Source organism: Cyprinodon tularosa, unplaced genomic scaffold, assembly GCF_016077235.1.
Source record: "Cyprinodon tularosa strain WSP-4 unplaced genomic scaffold, ASM1607723v1 ctg58, whole genome shotgun sequence".
NCBI classification, from domain to species: Eukaryota; Metazoa; Chordata; class Actinopteri; order Cyprinodontiformes; family Cyprinodontidae; genus Cyprinodon; species Cyprinodon tularosa.
Window position 1 is genome coordinate 893,286 of NW_024039318.1, and position 19,572 is coordinate 912,857.

The 19,572-nt window shown below is 37.3% G+C and overlaps 3 protein-coding genes across 6 annotated transcripts; 2 read left to right on the forward strand and 1 right to left on the reverse strand.

Moving 5' to 3' along the window:
- The first annotated feature begins 382 nt into the window (after positions 1-382).
- srprb (SRP receptor subunit beta) lies at positions 383-5,801 on the forward strand. Its single transcript, XM_038306392.1, has 7 exons — positions 383-612; positions 894-988; positions 1,071-1,148; positions 2,367-2,449; positions 3,447-3,583; positions 3,679-3,733; positions 5,516-5,801. Exons 1-7 carry the CDS (start codon positions 471-473, stop codon positions 5,724-5,726), a joined length of 801 nt encoding a protein of 266 aa, XP_038162320.1. The 5' UTR covers positions 383-470; the 3' UTR covers positions 5,727-5,801.
- A 2,476-nt stretch (positions 5,802-8,277) lies between these two features.
- Positions 8,278-12,659, reverse strand: wdr53 (WD repeat domain 53). Of its 2 annotated transcripts, XM_038306410.1 has the most exons (4): positions 12,568-12,659; positions 10,490-10,979; positions 8,720-9,157; positions 8,278-8,674 (listed from the first exon to the last, which is right to left on the reverse strand). In XM_038306410.1, exons 2-4 carry the CDS (start codon positions 10,976-10,978, stop codon positions 8,492-8,494), a joined length of 1,110 nt encoding a protein of 369 aa, XP_038162338.1. In that variant the 5' UTR covers position 10,979; positions 12,568-12,659; the 3' UTR covers positions 8,278-8,491. The 2 variants fall into 2 exon arrangements, with proteins under 2 accessions (XP_038162338.1, XP_038162337.1); XM_038306409.1 differs by having other exon boundaries at positions 8,278-9,157.
- A 1,728-nt stretch (positions 12,660-14,387) lies between these two features.
- Positions 14,388-19,235, forward strand: neu4 (sialidase 4). 3 transcript variants are annotated; one of them, XM_038306332.1, is made up of 4 exons: positions 14,388-14,526; positions 15,832-16,062; positions 16,249-16,504; positions 17,425-19,233. In XM_038306332.1, exons 2-4 carry the CDS (start codon positions 15,862-15,864, stop codon positions 18,432-18,434), a joined length of 1,467 nt encoding a protein of 488 aa, XP_038162260.1. In that variant the 5' UTR covers positions 14,388-14,526; positions 15,832-15,861; the 3' UTR covers positions 18,435-19,233. The 3 variants fall into 3 exon arrangements, with proteins under 3 accessions (XP_038162260.1, XP_038162262.1, XP_038162261.1); XM_038306334.1 differs by having other exon boundaries at positions 14,441-14,526; positions 15,854-16,062; positions 17,425-19,235; XM_038306333.1 differs by having other exon boundaries at positions 14,482-14,522; positions 17,425-19,234.
- The last annotated feature ends 337 nt before the right edge of the window (positions 19,236-19,572 follow it).

A 19,572-nucleotide genomic window follows, 5' to 3' on the forward strand; every position in this document is an offset into this window, starting at 1 on the left:
ATTCTATTCTGTTCTGTTCTATCTTATTCTATTCTGTTCTATTCTAATCTGTTCTTTTATATTCTATCCTATTCTGTTCTATTCTACTCTGTTCTTTTCTATTCTATTCTGTTCTATTCTATTTTATTCTATTCTGTTCTATTCTATTCTGTTTTGTTCTATTCTATTTTATTGTATTCTATTCTATTCTATTCTATTCTATTCTGTTCTTTTCTATTCTATTCTATTCTGTTCTATTTTATTCTATTCTTTTCTATTCTATTCTCTTTTGTTCTATTCTGTTCTGTTCTATTTTATTCTATTATTTTCTATTCTATTCTACTTTATAATCTGTGGAGTAGTGTCTCATCATTGGTTTTGCAGCGCCCCCTGGTGCCTAGTCTCCCTCCCTACAGGCTGCAGAAGGAGACGTGTCCCATTTCAGAGTAGCTTGAACGGGCTCACATATTTAGAGCAAGACCCGCTAAAACATGGGTGAAAAAACGGATAGGGAGATGCCGGAGAACCCTCTCGAACCTTACATAGAGTACGTCCGTCAGCAGCTGGAGGAGCAGGACCCGGTGGTTCTGGTGGGAGTTATCGTGGCTCTGGCGGTGATTCTCATCACCTGTGGTAAGAACTAGCATGCTAGCATAGCAAGCTAACGGTTACATGTTAGCTTAGCGAAGTGAGCCAAAACTGGCAGGTAGGCAGAAAGCTGCCCTCTAATTTAAGCTTCCGTATTTCAAAAACTGTTTTTTTTTTTTGTTTGTTTGTTTTTTAAAGATAGTTTAAGCTTGTTGTAGAAACAAATAGGAGCAGCTGTCACTCGCAGCATTCAAGGAAGTAGTTCAAGCTGCAGCCTTTCCTCACACAGACAGTAAAACCACAATTTAATTTCTTTATTTTTTTAGTGTTCCTGAAGTACTTTCTAACCAGCAAAACAGTCCGGAGCGCAGTGCTGCTGGTGGGACTGTGTGACTCCGGGAAAACCCTCCTGTTTATCCGAGTGAGTGTCACCATGGGGGATCCACGTTGCTACAGCATTTAGCTGGACACCTTAACTATGCTCTGCTTTAATGTCATTGCAGCTCCTGTCAGGGAAGTTCAAGCGCACACAGACCTCCATCACGGACAGCAGTGCGCCATACAAAGCTAAAAATGAGAGGGTAAATAAAAGCAACAACATTTCCCCCACAGTTTGTTATGATACATATGCAAATTAATCTTCTAATCCATCACAACATAGTGGAGAAACTGGGAGATGTAAAGAACATTTTACATTTGGTTTTTACAAAAGAAAGAAAGGGGAAAAAAGATCCACAGCATGATGCTTCCACCACCATGTTTCATTGTGATGATGGTGTGTTCCATTGATCGAAATGTACTCCTTACATCAGCTGAAATATTAAAAGAAGAAGAGTGTGCCAAAGGAAGTAAATACAGTATATACTGTGTGTCCACATATGACAGCTGTTTATTTTTTATATATATATAGTATGATTATTTTACAGGGTTATTGCACATGGTGTTTACATGGGTTTTTATATAGACGTATATTTATGTATACAGTTATTGCATTGGTTGTCAAATAAAGAGAAACCCGTCATTGCACAGGGTATCAAATAATAATTGCACATTAAACATTGCACAAGTTACTTTTAGTGTTGCTGTGTTCTTATGACCAGAGCAGTTTTTTTCAAGTGTGCTGTGTTTATTCCGTGGCTTATGGAAAACTGAAAATGTCTTTCAGCCATCCTTTCAGCATACCACTCAGATATTAGGCCAAAGTTGTGGAGGTTAGGTGTAACCAGTTTGCAGTTAATCTATTCTCCAAACTGAGCTTTGGATCTCTGCACCTCTTAATGGTGGCTTCTCTAAATAATGGTCTCCTTGTTGGTTTAAGGTGGGCAGCCTTATCTTGATGTGCTTGTTGCAGTCTCAATCTTCTCATCCTCAGATGTTGTTTTGAGAAGTTCTTAGTGGGTTGTTGAAAGTTTTGTAACCTAATCCTACTGCAAACCGCTCCATGGCTTTATCCCTAGGCTGTTTCTTCATTGGTCTTTTTAATGTGTTTCGTTCACTAATGTTCTCAAACAATCTGGAGGAGGGCTTCACTGAGAAGCTGGATTTATACTCAGATTGAATTCCAGGTGGACTCTGTTTACTAATGAGGTCATATTTTTTTTATTTTTTCTTTCTGGATTTATTTAGGTATGAGGCTAAAAAGCGTGAAATTGTAAACCACACATTTTGAAATGCACACCACTTTCATGATCGTATACTATTTAGTTTTAGTCTGTTTCAGGTCATTTTTCAAAAATCAAATAGTTTATGGCTGTAATGTCACCAAATGTTAAAACAACATAAATATGGTTTCCTTTCAGGGCAGCATCTGGACTCTGATTGACCTGCCAGGACATGACAGTCTGCGCTCTCAGTACCTGGAAAAGTTCAAGTCTGCAGCCAGGTGAGACCCGCCTGGGTGGTGCTAATTTCTTTTAGTTTTCTCCTCTTGCTGATTAAATAATGGAAAATCATTTGGAACGCTATTACATCTGTAAATATATAAACATTATATTATAAACACAGTCTCAAAAAGGCTCTGATTTATGCCTTTATTTTCCCCAGAGGTGGATAAACATGGAACAAAAGCCTGAGAATAGGAAATGTTTAGAGTTCCAGATCTAATTCCCGACCTTACTAAATTAAAAAAGATGAAAAATAAAATACTAAATAGAAAGTGTTTTTTTTTTTTAAATAAGGTTGAAAATATCTTCTTTAACTCTAGATGATCTAATCCCAAATTGAACACAGCAATGAAACTAATGCTTTCTTTTAATTTTTAAGAGCTTTTATTTTAAACAATCTGTTTAGTGACAGTTACTGTAGTTGAGTTTTGTTGTCTGATCTGAGTAGGTGTTAAGGCCAAAACACACAAAAAAACTGTAAAAAGTATTCAATCAACGGTGCTGACTTGGAAACAAGCTACTTTCATTATCCGCTCAGCAAAATATTCTGATCTCAATTCAGTAAAACCGGAAGAAAAAAATTAAATTGGGGACAGTAAAATGTGAATAGACCAGAACTGAACAATGTAGATTATAATTTTATTTCTTTTGTTGGTTTGATTAAAACTCCATAACAAATCTGTTTGAAGCTTAAAATGTAGAAATAGGATATTTATTTTATATTTATAACTGTAATTTTAATAAATAAACTAAAAATCTATAAGCTGATTTAATAGATTTATGACTTTGTTTTATTCAGATTTGATCACCTTTTTGCAATATAATTAACAAATACATTCCGTTATGTAAAATATTTAGATTTTTTTTTGTGGCTTTTTTTGTACCCTTTAGCATCATAAATAATATTTGTAAGCAATCATCCTGCAGTTTTCAGTTAAATTTTTGGCTAAATTTCCATGAAGTGTCTCAGGATTAACTTACCTGTCATCCCTTCAGAGCCATTGTGTTTGTGGTGGACAGCGCCATCTTCCAGAAGGAGGTCAGAGATGTGGCTGAGTTTCTCTACATGCTGCTGACAGACACTGTGATCTCCAGAAATGCTCCAAACCTACTAGTGGTGTGCAACAAACAAGGTGACACAAAAACTTTTCCCATCAAACTGACCTTTTGTTTCTGGTTTAATCCAGCACTGTCTGATAGGTTAATCTAATTATCTTCTTCTATGTAGACATTACAATGGCAAAATCTGCTAAACTGATCCAGCAGCAGTTGGAAAAGGAACTGTAAGTAATTTTTCTGTTATTTTGTAACTTTATATCAACCAGGTTTGACTGATAATCTACTAAATTAATATTAGAAATCCATACCTGCTAGTGTAATCACTGTGCTCACCTTGCTTAATATTTGTCTGCATATAAATGACACAGAAATCATGCAATGCATGTGTGATCGTTTAGACCAGAAAAAACACAATGGGGCTGTTCTGTTTTATAATGGAAAGGGTCTCTCAGGACGCTGGCTTTGAGCGTTAGGATCTCCAACCCATAGGAACTGTTTGATGGAAAGTTTCAGTGGTTCTGGAAGACAGAGGCAGAATTATAAGCCCCTTTAGAGGCACATGAAGGCAGTTACTAAACCATCCTTTTATCACCTGAAGAACCAGGATTAAAAGATTAATGTCCAAGCAGGATCTAGAAAAACTCACTCATGCATATATGTTTAGTAGCATTGATTACTGTAACAATGCTCTGGACTGCTGTGCTGAATCCAGAGAGCCTTCAGCCTTACAGACGTCATTATGTGACGGATACACACATGAATGACTCCAATCAAATTGGGACTAGATCTTTCTGGAAAATAACTACAAAAAAAAGTTACACAAATAATTTTATAAAACTTAAAACATATGAAGGTGAAGACATCTGCATGCGTCGCACTAATAATTTATTTTTGCTGAACTCTGTGAGGTGGGCTGTGCCTAAGCTGTCTGTCACCAAAGGACTGTGGAAAGCCGTATAGCTAGTTCATAGTGGCAGCTAGGTCCCTATGCTAAATGAATTGGCGCTAGGAAGCATACTTTAGATGCTTCTCTGCTTCTTCACACCTGAGTCAAATAATTAGATCATTAGAGGGACTGTGGAGAACTGCCTACCAAGGAGGAAATTTAGCCATGTGATTTAGGCGTGTTGGACCAGGGATATATCTCATAATTGCAGGATACCGGCCCTTGAGGGCGTGAGTTTAACGCCCTTGCCTTAGAGATTTTCATAAGTTCCCATGGCATAGTAGCTTTATCCAATGTTACAGTGGAAAGCACATGGCTTCTGGACTTTGGGGGAGTGGAGACAAGTTCTCTGGTCTGGGTTTGCTATTTGCTAGAACAACACTGGCCTGATTCAAGTATCTCGAAAATGTAGTTTGGTGCAGAAGGGTGTAGGATGTGGGGCAGTTTTCCTTAGTCATACATGTCAAGTTTTGGATTTGAAAATAGGGAAAATTTAACAACTACTCCAGTCAAACTTGATTGCATGGATTGTTACTGACATCTGGTAAATATGTCTTTACCAGACTTAACAGTTATGCCTTTCTTCTGCAGAAAACAACTGTTAAAGCTTCATTCAGACTTTCAGGATAATTTCATGCTCCTTACTGTTGTACCAACTAGTACACAAAGCAGGACCTCTAAAGAAATAGATGAGGAAGTTTGGAGTTTAGGATGTATACTGGAATCCAGGGCCTGGTAGCCAGCATCAGTGTCTGACCTCAGGAATGCGAACCTTAGCCTTGATGGGAAGCTTTCCCAGAAGAGCTCACCCTCAGAGGTTGGGCCAACGTCATATTAAACCTTATGGATTAAGAATGGGATGTTAATCCGTCTGTGTGTGAAAGAAGATGAAGAAAGCTTTTGCAATATTTTGGGTAGAACTGAAACGGGTAGCTGGCCCACATATCTATTAGAAACCAAAGAAAAGCTACAGAACCCTGCTTGTCTGACTTTTGCAACATGTGAGGATTGTTCTCTTGAAGCTCAAACAAAGCAAACGTTTTTTTTATTTTCCCCTCAGGAACACCTTGAGGGTGACTCGCTCTGCAGCTCTGAGCGCTCAGGACGGCTCGTTCGGCGGCACTGTGCACCTGGGAAAAAAAGGTAAGGATTTCGAGTTCAGCCAGCTGCCCATGAAGGTGGAGTTCCTGGAGTGCAGTGCTCGCGGCAGTAAGGGTGAAGATGGCGGTGCTGATATTGAGAGCCTGGAGAAGAGCCTGGCTAAACTGTAGAACCTGCAGCTCAACTCACTGGACGATCACTTCTGCCTTATTGGACACAAACCTCAGAACCCAACGTCTTCATCCCATCAGTAATCAGAGGATGAGAGACAAATGCGTCTGTTGGTGTGTGCAACTCCACTTAAACATCTGTACATCACTAGGAAGATTTTCAACATGGAAAACATCCCAAAACAGATGACTGGATACTTTTGGACATGATTGTTCCTCTGATATGCCTTGTTTAGCACAACTTTTGTTTAGGCTTATATGTGGAAAAAAAACAACAAAACAAAACAGTGGTATTGTATGACTTCAGTTAAAGAGAAATATTATCGAGTATGAGCTGTAAACTGCCTTGAGAAAATGGATGAGCCTGCATTGCATTTCCTCCAACCTGGATTGTATGATCCTTTCTCTCTTCGTTGTCTTTATTTTCAATCTGAAGTGTTTTCTTGTTTGCAAAAAAAAATGATAGGTTGTTTGAAACTTGTGAATACACTGCATTTAAAATGACTATATGCATTTACTGTAGTTTTGCCTTTGTAGAAAATGTTTGTTTTGAGTCAATATTATTTAAAAAATATATTTTTTAATTGAAATTTGAAAGGAAGGCTACCCGTTCTCAGAAGGATGGTTAATAGAATAGACACAATGTTTAGCTTTAAAGAAGAGTTTATTGCAGCAGGAAAAACCAACACTGTTAAATAAAGCATTTCTGTAACTTAAACATTTTAAAGTAAACTAATCTATTAATTAGTGATCCATGCTTCCTTTTTCCTTGTGGTACTAATAGGACATCTGGGCTAAGCCACAGGCGTGCTTTCCTTAAGTTTGGAGACCCTTAAACATATAACAGACAATCTTTTATTTCCAGATGGATCATCTAAATAAGTGGTCCTGAAATTTTCAATCATTCTGGTGATATGTTTACATAAGGCCGTCCTACGTGCTTGCCCCGCTAGCTATTCTTTTTCTTCCAGGTGTGTATGTATGGTGCCATGGCCAGACACAGGTGGATTAATCAGTTCAAGTAATGAAAGACCAGAAAGAAAAGAGCTGCCTTAAGATCAGGAAGTAGTGGAGTTGTGCATAAAGCCCATTAACTTAAAACTGAAACTTTGACAAAAAGGCAGAGCAAGAATCACACTTCCTCTAGCATTTACACACCAAGAGAAGGTGATGCAGGAACCTTTTTACGTTGCGGCTTTTAAAAATAAACATTTCAAATGTGAAGGGAAGTAACTCACTAAATTGTAGTTATTTCTGCAGAAAATATGTCAGAGTTTTGGTTTCTAAACAAAGGACCCCATAACCACAGTTAGAATGGTCTCTTCCCTGCCCTGCAAAAGCACCAGACATAGAACTGGCATCCTGACGTGACGATCCAAAAATGGAAAGAAAAAAAAAAGTTACAAAAATATGGTGAAAGGTATTACAAAAACAAAACTTCAACACTTTTTATCATTTCATGAAGTTATAGTAAGTTACGGAAGAGGATTAGGGCCACTGGAAAAAAAAAAGTTTACTGATTTTTAAATTTTATTTCAGTTTAGTATGGGGAAAAAATGTCAGAATTCTGACTTTTTATTGTCAGAATTCAGTCAGAATTCTGAGATTAAAGTCAGAATTCTGACTTTAATCCTCTTCCGTAGTAAGTATAGACTTACACTATAAAATATATCAAACTTTTATTGCATACAATCAAGACTACTGAAAATGAAAAGCTTAGAAAATCAGATGTGGAAAATGTTCGATTTTAGAAACTCATGGTGTCACACCTTTTTCAACAAATCTAAAAACTTTTTAGGTTTTAAGCAGCACTTTTACAAAATAAATTTTGTCATTATGTATTCAATAGTGCAGATTTTCTAAATAATGGTCTATTTTCAGAATTTAGAATTAGGACAAATCAGCAAAGGTTATGAAGCTGGTTGTTTACAGAAAGCTGTATCCTCGTATATTCACAGAGGGGGGGTGGATGAAGTGAAGTGAGCTGCTATCATCAAAATGACCGGAAATAAAGGCGTTAACTTCCTGAAATTAAATATTAAGCATTTTCAACATTCAAATGATTTATTTTGTGGCATTGGCAACAGAGAGCGCGGTTACTAACACTGTCAGAAAATATATTTTTCTTTTCCACAAAATACATTCAAGTTAAAGGCAGAAAGATTATTCTACAGTAATCAAAGCTGAATTTATTTTAGGGCCTTTTATAAGAAGCTGCAATATATATTGAGGAGAAAATATACAATTTGATGGAAAAAACTGCTAGTTTGCCTAGTGCCAATCAACAAATTGCTGCTTTGCATTCATTCCTAAAACAGCACCAGCGCTCTGGAGCTGAGGTCATGGTGAAAACTGAAACATTTCAGATATGTGCCTGTATAATGTCCCTGTTTTCAATCGTCATCTGTAGTAGCTTTCATTCTAACATCTGGTCTAACATCTGGTGTCCATCACTCTGTTTTATTCCACTCTAAAACATGGAGCTGCAGACAAACATTTAATGCATATAACTGGAGTCAGAAGTGGTCTTCCACTCAATAAAACAAAGACATTTATGGCAAACTATAAGTTTATTTGAAAGGAGAACATTTTCTACAAGCCCACACATGCATAAAAGTGTTATGCATAATGTTAAATATTATTTAGAGACATAAAAATGTTGGGTTTGTTTTATACAGTTTTAATAAAGCAGAGCAGACCAGTCCTCAACCCAAAAACCCTTGGAAGTCAAACTAAAAAAAAAAAAAGAAGTGAAATGTTTGACTTTAAAGATGAGAGAGAGGGTAGGCGGTTAGATTGGTGCTCTGATCAGCAACTATTACACTGGGTTCTCCTTTCAGCACAGCAGGGCACAGCCAGTTTACTTTGTCCCCATGACTGATGCTTAGTTTGGGTCCAGACTTTTGCTCCTCCTGTTGCTTCTCAGCTGCAGCATCGTCTTCCTCAGCCTCCGTCTTCTCTGATTTCTCCTTTGGCTTGGATTTATCCAGAGCCTGCTCTCTTCTCCGTCCGCCGCTCTTTCCTTTCCGCCTCTGAGGTGCTGCCGCCTGTGCTTTCCCCTCTGGAGCCACCACCGGGTGCTTACTGAGGTCCCACAGGGCCACACGGCCATCGTTTCCCCCTGTCACCATCCAGTAAGGGTGGGACAAAAAAGGAATAAAATGTGCCTGTGAGGCCCCCTGAGTGTGTGCCTTTACCGCCCCCTGCTGTTTGAGTTTAGAGCCACTGCCAATCCGCATCAGATGGACGCGGCCGTCCTCCGCAGCGCAGCCCAAAATGTTCCCGCAGCTCGACACGGAAACACAGTGAGCGAGAGGAGGGTTGAAAAGCTGACCTGGACGCTGCTGCTGATGGTCGTCTTCTTCTTCTGCCATATCCTGGAGGTTGAGGGTCCAAAGTGGGCGGGTCTTCTGAAGCCCCCATAGAATCACCTTGAAGAGCAAAATAAAGTGATGTTGCTTTCCTCTTACTGTTCTCACCACCCTAACTAGAGACAGACCAATACACTAGAAGGCTGATATTTTTTCCCAAGGATCAGCATTGGCCGATACATTAGTATAAATAGCAACCGTACATCGAGATCACATTTAAGCATCACTGCTCCCTCCGTTTGCTATCCTATGCTGTGAAATCTGTTCTACTGTTGCAAGCAAAGGACATGTTTTAACTGAATTCTATAAAAAAAAAGAAATTACACTGAAAAACGTAATAAAAAAAAAACGTTTTTTAAGAGCAACTTTGCTGATTTCTTTCTTTGACTATTACTAAATTACTTTACAATAGGGCAGTAAAGAATTATTATTTTGCTAATTGAATAATTTGTAAATTTTTTTTTTTTTTAAATAATAGTCCGACAAAATTTTCCTTAAAGAACAAGGCACTTAAGTAGTTCTGAATAGAGCTTAGTGGTGGACAAAAACGTTTTTTTTTTTTATATTAAATGCAAAATGTTATTTTTTTTATTACAATTTTGGTGTAATTACTGCTCTGCTCCTGTCTAGAAATCCATTATTTTAATAATCCATTAATCTGATTAATTGTTTCAACCCAAATTTTTTTTTTATTATTTATTTTTAACATTTTGCCATTTAAATTTTTTTTTTCCTGTTTTTCAGAATGAGTTTAAGAATTTTCAAATTGTCTTTTACAGATCACATTCTCTCTACTTCTGGAGGCTGGCTTTCTTTTGGAGTGAGGGGCGAAGCTGCATTTCTACCGGTCTGCATGTGAATTAGCAAAATCTTTTATGGGGCTCGAAGTGAAGAGAATGTGAAAAAAAAAAAGGTTTTAAAAATGTTTTCAAAAATTACGTTTTACAAAAGTAATTAATATTAAATTACTTCCAACAATAATAGAACAAAATTCACACCATACCATCTATTATATTAATTAATATTAAAATATTTTTTTGATTGTTCTTAGTGTCAGTTTTAACATTTACATGATGTAAAAAAAAAACAAAACAAAAAAACTGCTCTAAGAATCAGTCCAATATTATGAGCAGAACACACCGCGGTTCAACCTGACCGTCAAAATAATTAGTATTGGCGTTTAGAAACCTGCATCGGTTGTTCTCCAACAACCTCACACTTTCAGGCTCATTCACATTCAAACACTCAACAAACACACTTATTTCTCATTTAACCAAATAAAATCCAGGCAAAGATAAAATCTTCCCAACACATATTAAAGCTGGGGGTTGTTACATGATAAAACTGCTATAAGACACTATATATAAACATTCTGGAATCTTCTTCCCTCACCTGCATGTCCAGTCCAACAGAAACAAGGTTATTGGGTCTTTGAGGTCGGAAAGCCACGGAGGAGCAGATGTTAGTGTGTCTACGCAGACTCCGACATACTTTCCCACCTGGAATCTCAAGTATCCTCACTGCCCCAGAGTCATCAGCCACAGCCAAAGACGAACCGGTCTCATTCAGAGCCAACGCATTGATCTCCTCCTCTCCTGCACTCTGAAAATCCTCCACTGGAACCTTCAGGTTCCTGGGGTCGAACACGCTCACTGTGTCCCCATGCGATACATACAGGTGGGCAGAGCCAGCAGGTGAGAACGTGGCACTGGTAACGTCCTCCTGTCCAGGCAGAACGAGACGGCCGAGGATGACGCCTTCATGAGTCCAAACCGTCAACTCTCCACCCTCTGCACCTGAGGCAACCAAACCCGTTGGACTCGGAGACCAATCAACACAGAGGATGGAAGAGGAGTGGCCCTCCGACCACAAGCTGCCCATACTGACCCAAAGACAGGAGAGATAACTTGATGAGTTTGGAACAGTCATGTGTGTTTAAACATTGCCGTTAATCTTTGATTATAGATGAAACATCACAATATTTCAAACACAGCTGACAGTAATGTCAGAGTATCCCATCCTATCAATAAAATCAGAAGTTGAGAACTTTGCTCTACACGAGGGCTGCAACTAACGATTATTTTGCAGATCGATGAATCTGTTGATTATTTTTTTGATAAATCGATTAACAATTGATTAGACAAAGTTCCTTTAAGAAGACTTTTCGCAAATTTTAATCAAGTGAAACTAAAATGTTTCCACTTGCGGAGTTCCAGATAGAGCATATTGAAGGACGAAAACGTTTTTTTTAAACTTAAATGCAAAATATTAAATTTTTTTTTACAACTTTGGTATAATTACTGCTCTAAGTAGGTTGCTCTGTCCGCTAAAAGCATGTTTTAGATTCACTATACTCCAGTTAACAAATTAGTTGACGATTATTTCAAACGATTAATCAGGATAAATCCTCATCATTGTTTCAGGCCTACTCTAAACCCAATAAAGACAGGATAGATTTTATATGCAGAATAGTTCAGCTCTGATTTCTTTTTTAGAACCAAATAAAATGTAAACAGAATGATTTATTGCTTTTCTTTCTAGTTTATTGTTTCTTTGAACCCTTAAATATGTCTATTGTATTATTTCAATGATTTAATCATCATAAATATTTATTTTTGTAGAAGTAATGTGTGAATGTTTCTGCACAAGAAACAAAGAATTTTTGAAACCAACAACTGTTAAAATGTTAGTTACCCAACAACAAAAATCAAATATATCACCAAAACACCACATAGTGCCAAAATTTCAAACAATAAACTTGTTCCAACTTGCTTTGGACCAAATCAGTTCATATAATTAGTCATTATTTGGACCAGCCAGTGTGCTGAAATGTCCTGAGTTAACATTTGGAGTTTTATTTTGCTATGAAATAAAATGAGGTAAAGTTGATTAACAGACAAAAAAAGTTGTGTTTTAATCTTTACATTAATAAATAACAATAAAAAATTATGAATACAACCAGCAGCAAGTGGAATGTCAATTTCCCCAGATAAAATGCATAAATATAGGAGCATAACGGCATATTTGATGCAATTAATTTACTTTAAGCAGTCATAACTTCAATGTTTACATTATTTGCAGGTGGGTGAGCAAATAGTTTAGAATCCAAGTCATACCAGTAGTAAACAGTATAATTTTTAATCTGTTTATGTTCTGCTTTCTTTTTTTTACTTTGACTAATGAGCCTTCACCACGTTGATTATAATATATCCACAACAAAGAATTTTCACAGTAACTTTGTTGTATTTGTTGGCTGGACTCTCCAACAATGTTCCATAATCACAGGTAAAAAAAAAAAACCAACATGCTTCTGGAAATACTCTATAAACACAGAAAGAGTCAAATTTTCAGCTTAAGCATTGGGGGAGATGCTAACATGCTAATCTTCGCTCAGCTCGCTTGATGACAGCGAAAAGAAAAAGAACAACCATGCAAAAATCTGGCATTAACCAGAGGGAGGTGTTTATTACCTTAGCGGTGAGGTCCAAGCTTTAGCATGCTAACATGTGGGGCAGAGGCGCCTAGTGATGACGTCGCAAATATAACAGCCATGCGTCGAAACGGAAGCCCATAAAAGTCTCCTAAAAATAAAATATTCGCAGTTTATTCCAAGCAACAGGAGATCCTCCTCCTAAATATTTCCTTGGACAAAATTCAGAAACCAAAAGCAATAAGTTTGTCATATCACCTCTATAATTTTTTCCTCGATACAAATTAAAGAATAATGCTTACTTGGCTTTTTATTTTTATTTATTTATTTATTTATTTATTTCATTTATCTTTTATTATAATTCTGTTATATTCGTAATATATTTGTAATTATAGATTTTGTTTCCTCTCTTTCTGAAGTGTATTGTACAAACTAAACATCTGTTTACATTGCAATTGAAAGAAAAGGAAAAAATTAAGAAAAGTGTTAGGAGGTATGATTGACTATATGTTGTGATTTTTTTATACTTTATTGTTTGAGTTTGTCATTGTTACTGTTCAAATAAAGTTATATAAAAAAAAACTTTATTCCAAGCAAACTGCAGTTCCTTGTGTAATTTCAGTTTGGTCTGGTCTGATCTCAGAAGAATGCTGGAACAAAACGTGGCCCAATAAATATTTCCTATTCAACAAGGTTAAAGAGGTTTCCTTTAAGATTATTCACCACTGTTACCCAGTAAAGTCATTTTTGATTCAATATAAAAAGGACATTGATACCACCTGCACTGTCTGCAACATTTACTCTGAGTCTGTTTCTCACCTTTTTTGGTCCTGTGAGTACACCATGTGTCTATGGCAAGGTATTTGTCACTTTATTCTGGGCAATATGTATGACAAATTTTAACTTTATTTTAAGGATGTTTTATTTGGAATTACAAAATTTTTAAAAATAACTTTCTTAGCATTTCTTCTTATGTAATCTTTTGCTACTGTTGGCCAAGTTTTATATCCACAACGGTAAAATTATTATGATTAAACCCTCATGTGTCTCTTATTCACAGGAAGCAATGATTTATTTTTCTACATTGTCCTCCTCCAATAACAAAAAGGCTGTTAAAACTTTATCTTTATGCTCTACAATTCAAAGTATTTATGTAATCCCTTTACCTGATTCTATGTGTAGCTTTACTGTTTACTATTTCACTATTACTATTTTTACTTCTGTTCTGTTATTTATTATTATAATTTTAGTTCAAATCCCTGGCGACTGTTCACTTAATTTTTTAGACTGAAAAAATATGATAAATTCAAGTGTTTGTAACTATTCTATTAGTGTTTTGCTCTTTTTTTATATACAAATCAATGGATATATGGTTTATTAGACAAAGGAAAGCTAGCCGGTTTACTTTGCATCATTTATACAAAATGCAGTATTAAGAGCCCTTTATAAATTCTAATGCATAAGGTTAGAATAAAACATCTTTCAGATTTGCTTAAAATGTACACTGACTTCTAATAATCACATTAGCTTAATTTCAATATATGCAGTACTGTATGGGTTTTGGGTAATTCGTGTGTTTGCAGTTACATGAGAAACACACAGAGCCCAATGATAAAAAAAAAATGCAATAGAGAGAGAGGGGAAAAAAATTTATTTCCATGTTTACTGCAGCTATAGGAAAATAGATGCCAGGAGGATGTGATGGAAGCAAACCATTTCATTATTGTTCAAGGTTCTCCCTCACCCCAACCCCCACCTGGCCTCCTTTTCTACAATGGCTGCCCTCTCGCTGATTCATCTATTGCTGTAGATCTGATGAGTATTCATTTCTGGGTCAGTGAGCAGCATGCAATGCTGCCTCTCTGAATAGTGAACACAGAGGAGCAAAAATTGCTTTCAGACACAAGCTAACTACACACAAACTCATGATTCTGTGAAGCCCTCAGATGTGCTGTGTTCCCTAACAGAGCTCCAGCAGTTTTCACACAGCTTTGGGTCTGTAAGTATCTCTGTTCTAGGACATGCTGTGCATAGTTTACTCTTAAAAGAGCGGGGTTCTATCAGGAGATGGAGCACTGTATGGTGGCGGATGTATGAAGAATGTGGATGGATTCCAAAAAAATTAAAAACAATCCACTGGACTTGGTTTCCAAGTTTGAAGCTGGGAAGCAAATCATCTTCAAACTAGGAAACCAAGTCCAGTGGATTGTTTTTAATTTTTTTGGAATGACTATGACCTGGATGACTGAGAACCTTCACCAGCAATGTGGATCGATGTTTTTTTTTTTTTTTTCAATTAAATGTAGCATGCATGTCTAAAATAAGATATAAACTTGCATTATAAGTCAAACTTTTCTTTAACCCTTTGTTTTTTTTCAGTCTGTATGATGTTTGAAGCCTAGAATGATTGTTAGGCAGAAGAAAGTGTATCCTTGCAGTGCTTAGACTGGGAGCAGACAAACCTTTGCACTGATAATTCCTCCATTTGACTTTTTCTTGAAACATTAAATAGCTTAGATATCTGCTACTGATAAACTTAAAGTATTTTAGCTGGGAATTTCATTTTATTCTTGTTAAATCTATCTATCTATCTATCTATCTATCTATCTATCTATCTATCTATCTATCTATCTATCTATCTATCTATCTATCCATCCATCCATCCATCCATCCATCCATCCATCCATCCATCCATCCATCCATCCATCCATCCATCCATATATATATATATATATATATATATATATATATATATATATATATATATCTTATACAACATAGTTTAAGAGCAAACTTTTCCAAGATATCTTAGCTTCTTAATCATGGCATTCTTTTTATTTCAAGGATCATTACATTGACCTTCATAGCACTGTATGTTTTTTCACTCGATGTGCTCGTTCACAAATTATTGTCTTGCATAAGTTTTAGTCTAAACTGCCTATTTTCAGCCTATTAATGTCCATTTGTGTCTGTTGTTGCTTGCTGGGCTGTAATCTTTGTAAATTACCACAGCCCTTAAAGTTAAAGGTTAAGAGCTGAAATGCACATCTTTTATTCATTTCTTCACACATTATGATTATGTGCATTGGTTTATTAAAAAAATTTCAAAACAAATTTATTTAAATTTGTAGTTTTAATGTGTAACACGTCCAATTTCTAACGGGTGTGTGTGCTTTTGGTATACACTTTAAAATGTAAGAGGGACACAACTTTTGGTGAGGCTTTTATGGTTGTATGGGTGGTTCTTTTGTTTGGATTTTCTCAAAACTTCTCTAAAGGGGACCTTCATTCTCTGTAATTTCAGATTAATCAGTCTAATCGTCCAGAAGCCAGCATGAGGTCCCCCTATTTCCCAGCCAGGTCAGTACTTTTCCACAAACAGCCCAATGGAGTGACCTACAGAGTCCCGGCTTTGTTGTACCTGCCGCACTTCAGATCATTTCTGGCTTTCTGTGAAGAGAGACTAAGCCCATCAGACTCTCACGCTCACCTTCTCGTAATGAGGAAAGGCACCTTCTACAGGAACTATGTGGAGGTCAGTGACCTGTGGTACAACTCTGTCCTAATTAGAAAAATTTCAGAAGATACTTAAAGTTAAGGGACAAGACATTATTGTTAATTTGAAATAATTTTATGAAGTAAGGATAGAAAAAAATGGTAGATATATAAAATATCAAAGAAAGGCAGTTTTTTAAAGATTATGTTTATTTTGTTGCTGCAGTGGAAGGACATTCGTGTTCTTGGCACAGCCTTCCTACCTGGTCACAGGTCCATGAACCCATGTCCCGTGTATGACGAGTTCACTGGTTTGCTCTTCCTGTTCTTCATCGCTGTCCTCGGCCACACCTCCGAGTCCTACCAGCTGGTGACCGGGGACAACGTGACCAGGCTTTGCTACATCTCCAGTACTGATGGTGGAGACACTTGGAGTAAAGCCACCGACCTCACTGAGACAGTCATAGGAAGCACTATCAAAGGTCACTGAAAAAAAGCCTGTAACCTCATTGTTATGGTCCATGAGGGTGATTGGTGAGGGTACCTTTACTAAGAAGAAGGGTTTGGGGGTTGCAGAGAGCAAAAAAATAAAGTTTTCTATTTTGTTTTTACATGTGAAGATGGGAAGTTAAATTAAAGATTTTCTATTCTACTCTGTTCTATTATATTAGTATCTATTATTTTCTTGGGATGGCAGTTCGGTTAAGGATTAAAGTGTGGATTGAGTTTAGGTTAGTTTATGTAAAATTGTATTATTTGCTTCTTCCCTATGGTGGCCAAACATATGATCAAAATATGGTTTTGAAAGTATGAGTACTTTGGCAGGGTGCTATATTATCCAGACAAAGATGAACAGGGGGGTGAAACCCAATGGGCTTTTAAATAAAGAGTGATAAACACTTTGAGAACAATTGTCTGAACACAGATAGCGAGACACATCTGCACTTTATGGTCACCACCCTGATAGTGAGTGGATATGACCTGCATTGTTTTTTCCCCCCTTTGTGTCTGGGAGAGTTTGGTTTAAATACAAATTAATGGTCTCTATGCATATCTTGGAAGGACTGAAGCAAAATAAAATCTTTGAATAATGTCCTATTGGACCATTATCTGTCAGTTATCCTTTGACCTGTTGGTGCGGCTGTCTGTATGCAGGAGGGGAGATGCTGCTGCAACTGGCTGAGGATACTGGATCAAACAGGGAATTCTTCTATTAAAACATGCTGGGGGAACTCTTTGTTAATGTTGCAGCTTCTGCAAACACTGAGCCCACTTGTTAATTTCTTGATGATTTCCTACTGACCAGCTTTCTAAAAATAGTCCAAGTTGACTCAGTCCAATACAAGTTAACTTCATTAAAGACCGTATGTATAAGTTGTATTGATTTGCTCTTTTTTGACAGGCTGGGCCACCTTTGCTCTGGGCCCGGGTCACGGCATCCAGCTGAAGTCGGGCCGCCTGCTCATCCCTGCCTATGCCTATCACATTGAGTGCAAAGAGTGCTTCGGGCAGCTCTGCCTGAACACTCCTCGTGCCTTCTGCTTTCACAGTGACACCCATGGAAGAACCTGGCGTTTCGGCGAGGCCATCCCAGCTCCAGAGAGCGTGGAGTGTCAGATGGTGTCTGTGGATGAAGAGGACGGCTCTAATGTGCTATACTGTAACGCTCGCAGCCCTCTGGGATGCAGGGTGCAGGCAGTCAGTCTGGATGATGGCGCTGTATTTCAGCAGGGCCAGCTGGTGCCACGCTTGGTGGAGCCTAGGAACGGTTGTCATGGAAGTGTTGTTGGATTTCCTGCTCCGTTACATCTATATAAAACTCTTACTGGTCATACACCTACTTGCAGACACTGGACGCCCTTTGTGGTCTGCACTGATCAAAACCAGATATCTTATTTACCAACAACAAACAGCAGCCGCTGGTCTCCAAACATCCCAACTGCACTTCATCCCAGCACCCCCCCCGACTTCCTAACTCCCACCTGGGTGGTTTATTCCCACCCGACACAAACCACTGCCCGCAAAGATCTGGGTGTTTTCCTCAGCCTGTTTCCAAGAGATCCAGACAGCTGGCGTGGCCCCTGGGTGATCTACGAGGGCCCCAGCGCTTACTCTGATCTGGCCTATCTGGAGCTGTCGCCTTCACCGGGAGAACCCCCCACTGTGGTGTTTGGCTGCTTGTTTGAGTGTGGAACAAAAACAGCATACGATGAAATCTCCTTCAGCATATTCAGCCTCTATGAGCTGATAAACAATCTCCCAGGGGAAAAAGAGCTAAGTGAGAGCAAGGAAAAGAACACTCATCAAGCCGCTGGTAGAAATGAGCCTCCAAGTTCATCAGTCACCCACCCAATGCTTCATGTTAAGAAGAGGAGGAAAAGCAAGCTGATGAAGATTTGTTCTGTTTCTTAAATGTTTTTAATAATATAATTTCCTATCTTTTAATAACATATAAGTTTTAATAAAAGAAGAAAAAATGGATGGTGTGGTTTGTATTATAATATAACTGAATTCAAATAGTAAAGTCTGTATTTAGGCAACAGAGCAATTAGTAAAACTTGAAAGCCCAGGTTTTGGGTTGTTTATTAGGTTAAAAGTAAAGCAAGTCTGAAAGTTGGAGGAATTCCATCAGAACAGGAGGAAATTTATTGGAGTAAATATGATTTAACTTGGACTAATAACTAATACTGTAGGTTGGCCTCTAACTGGGATATAAAATATTATTAGGGAATAATTTTTCTATAGAAAAGGGTAAACAAGTTAATTTTTATATCGGGCCACTTCGGCACTATCGGGTCTTTAGAAGGTCCGGCTGTACCTGTATAAATTAAGCTTTTGATTTAATTGTTTAATTGACAAAGATTCCACTTTCTTGGTATTTTAGCTTTTTTTTTGTTTTAGCCTCTTAGTTTATGTAGCAGACCTGCTGGAGGTCATCCTGCGGATATTGCACAGATGCTTTGGCCATGCTCTCCATCACTACAGCTCATACCCGGTGCAAAAATGTGTGGAAAACCACAGAGGTCACTTTTGTTAGTGCTAAGAAGCTATGAATGTAAAGCACTTTGAGTTGTGTTGTATCAATAAATTAGCCTTGCCTTATGTTTGAGTGGTTCACCAAGGTTGTTTTTTTTGTAAGGATATACATGTAGAGGCTCTTTTAGATGTTTAGAAGTTAGATGTTTTTTTTTGTGTTAGTTTTTAAAGGTTGGGATCAGAGAAATAATTTTTCAATGTTCAATGAAATCATATTTTAAACGAAATAATCAAAACAATTAAAACTTCTATCAAATAAATTTGTTGAAACTTGATTATTTTCTGCCATTATGTTGTCACTTATTTTTTGCTTAGGAAAAATTACAACTTTTGTTTATTTTTCTTTTTTCCCCCCCCAATCCTCCCCACCTTTCAGAGCAGTCTTGGAGTAAAAAACAGTCTTGTTGCTTCACTGACTTTTAATATACATTTTTTTCTCTTCCAGCAATAAACTTATAAACGATAAATAACCTAGGAAGATAATCCTGCTTTATAATAGCTATATTCTCTGGTT

Excerpts from the sequence above, each read along its gene's own strand:
- srprb (XM_038306392.1), top strand. The coding sequence starts at position 471 with ATGGGTGAAAAAACGGATAGGGAGATGCCGGAGAACCCTCTCGAACCT. Across the intron at positions 3,584-3,678 it reads AGTGGTGTGCAACAAACAAG|ACATTACAATGGCAAAATCT; the intron begins GTGACACAAAAA and ends TCTTCTATGTAG. Across the intron at positions 3,734-5,515 it reads CAGCAGTTGGAAAAGGAACT|GAACACCTTGAGGGTGACTC; the intron begins GTAAGTAATTTT and ends TTTTCCCCTCAG.
- wdr53 (XM_038306409.1), bottom strand. The coding sequence starts at position 10,978 with ATGGGCAGCTTGTGGTCGGAGGGCCACTCCTCTTCCATCCTCTGTGTT. Across the intron at positions 9,158-10,489 it reads CTGTTGGACTGGACATGCAG|GTGATTCTATGGGGGCTTCA; the intron begins GTGAGGGAAGAA and ends TTGCTCTTCAAG.
- neu4 (XM_038306332.1), top strand. The coding sequence starts at position 15,862 with ATGAGGTCCCCCTATTTCCCAGCCAGGTCAGTACTTTTCCACAAACAG. Across the intron at positions 16,063-16,248 it reads TCTACAGGAACTATGTGGAG|TGGAAGGACATTCGTGTTCT; the intron begins GTCAGTGACCTG and ends TTGTTGCTGCAG. Across the intron at positions 16,505-17,424 it reads CATAGGAAGCACTATCAAAG|GCTGGGCCACCTTTGCTCTG; the intron begins GTCACTGAAAAA and ends CTTTTTTGACAG.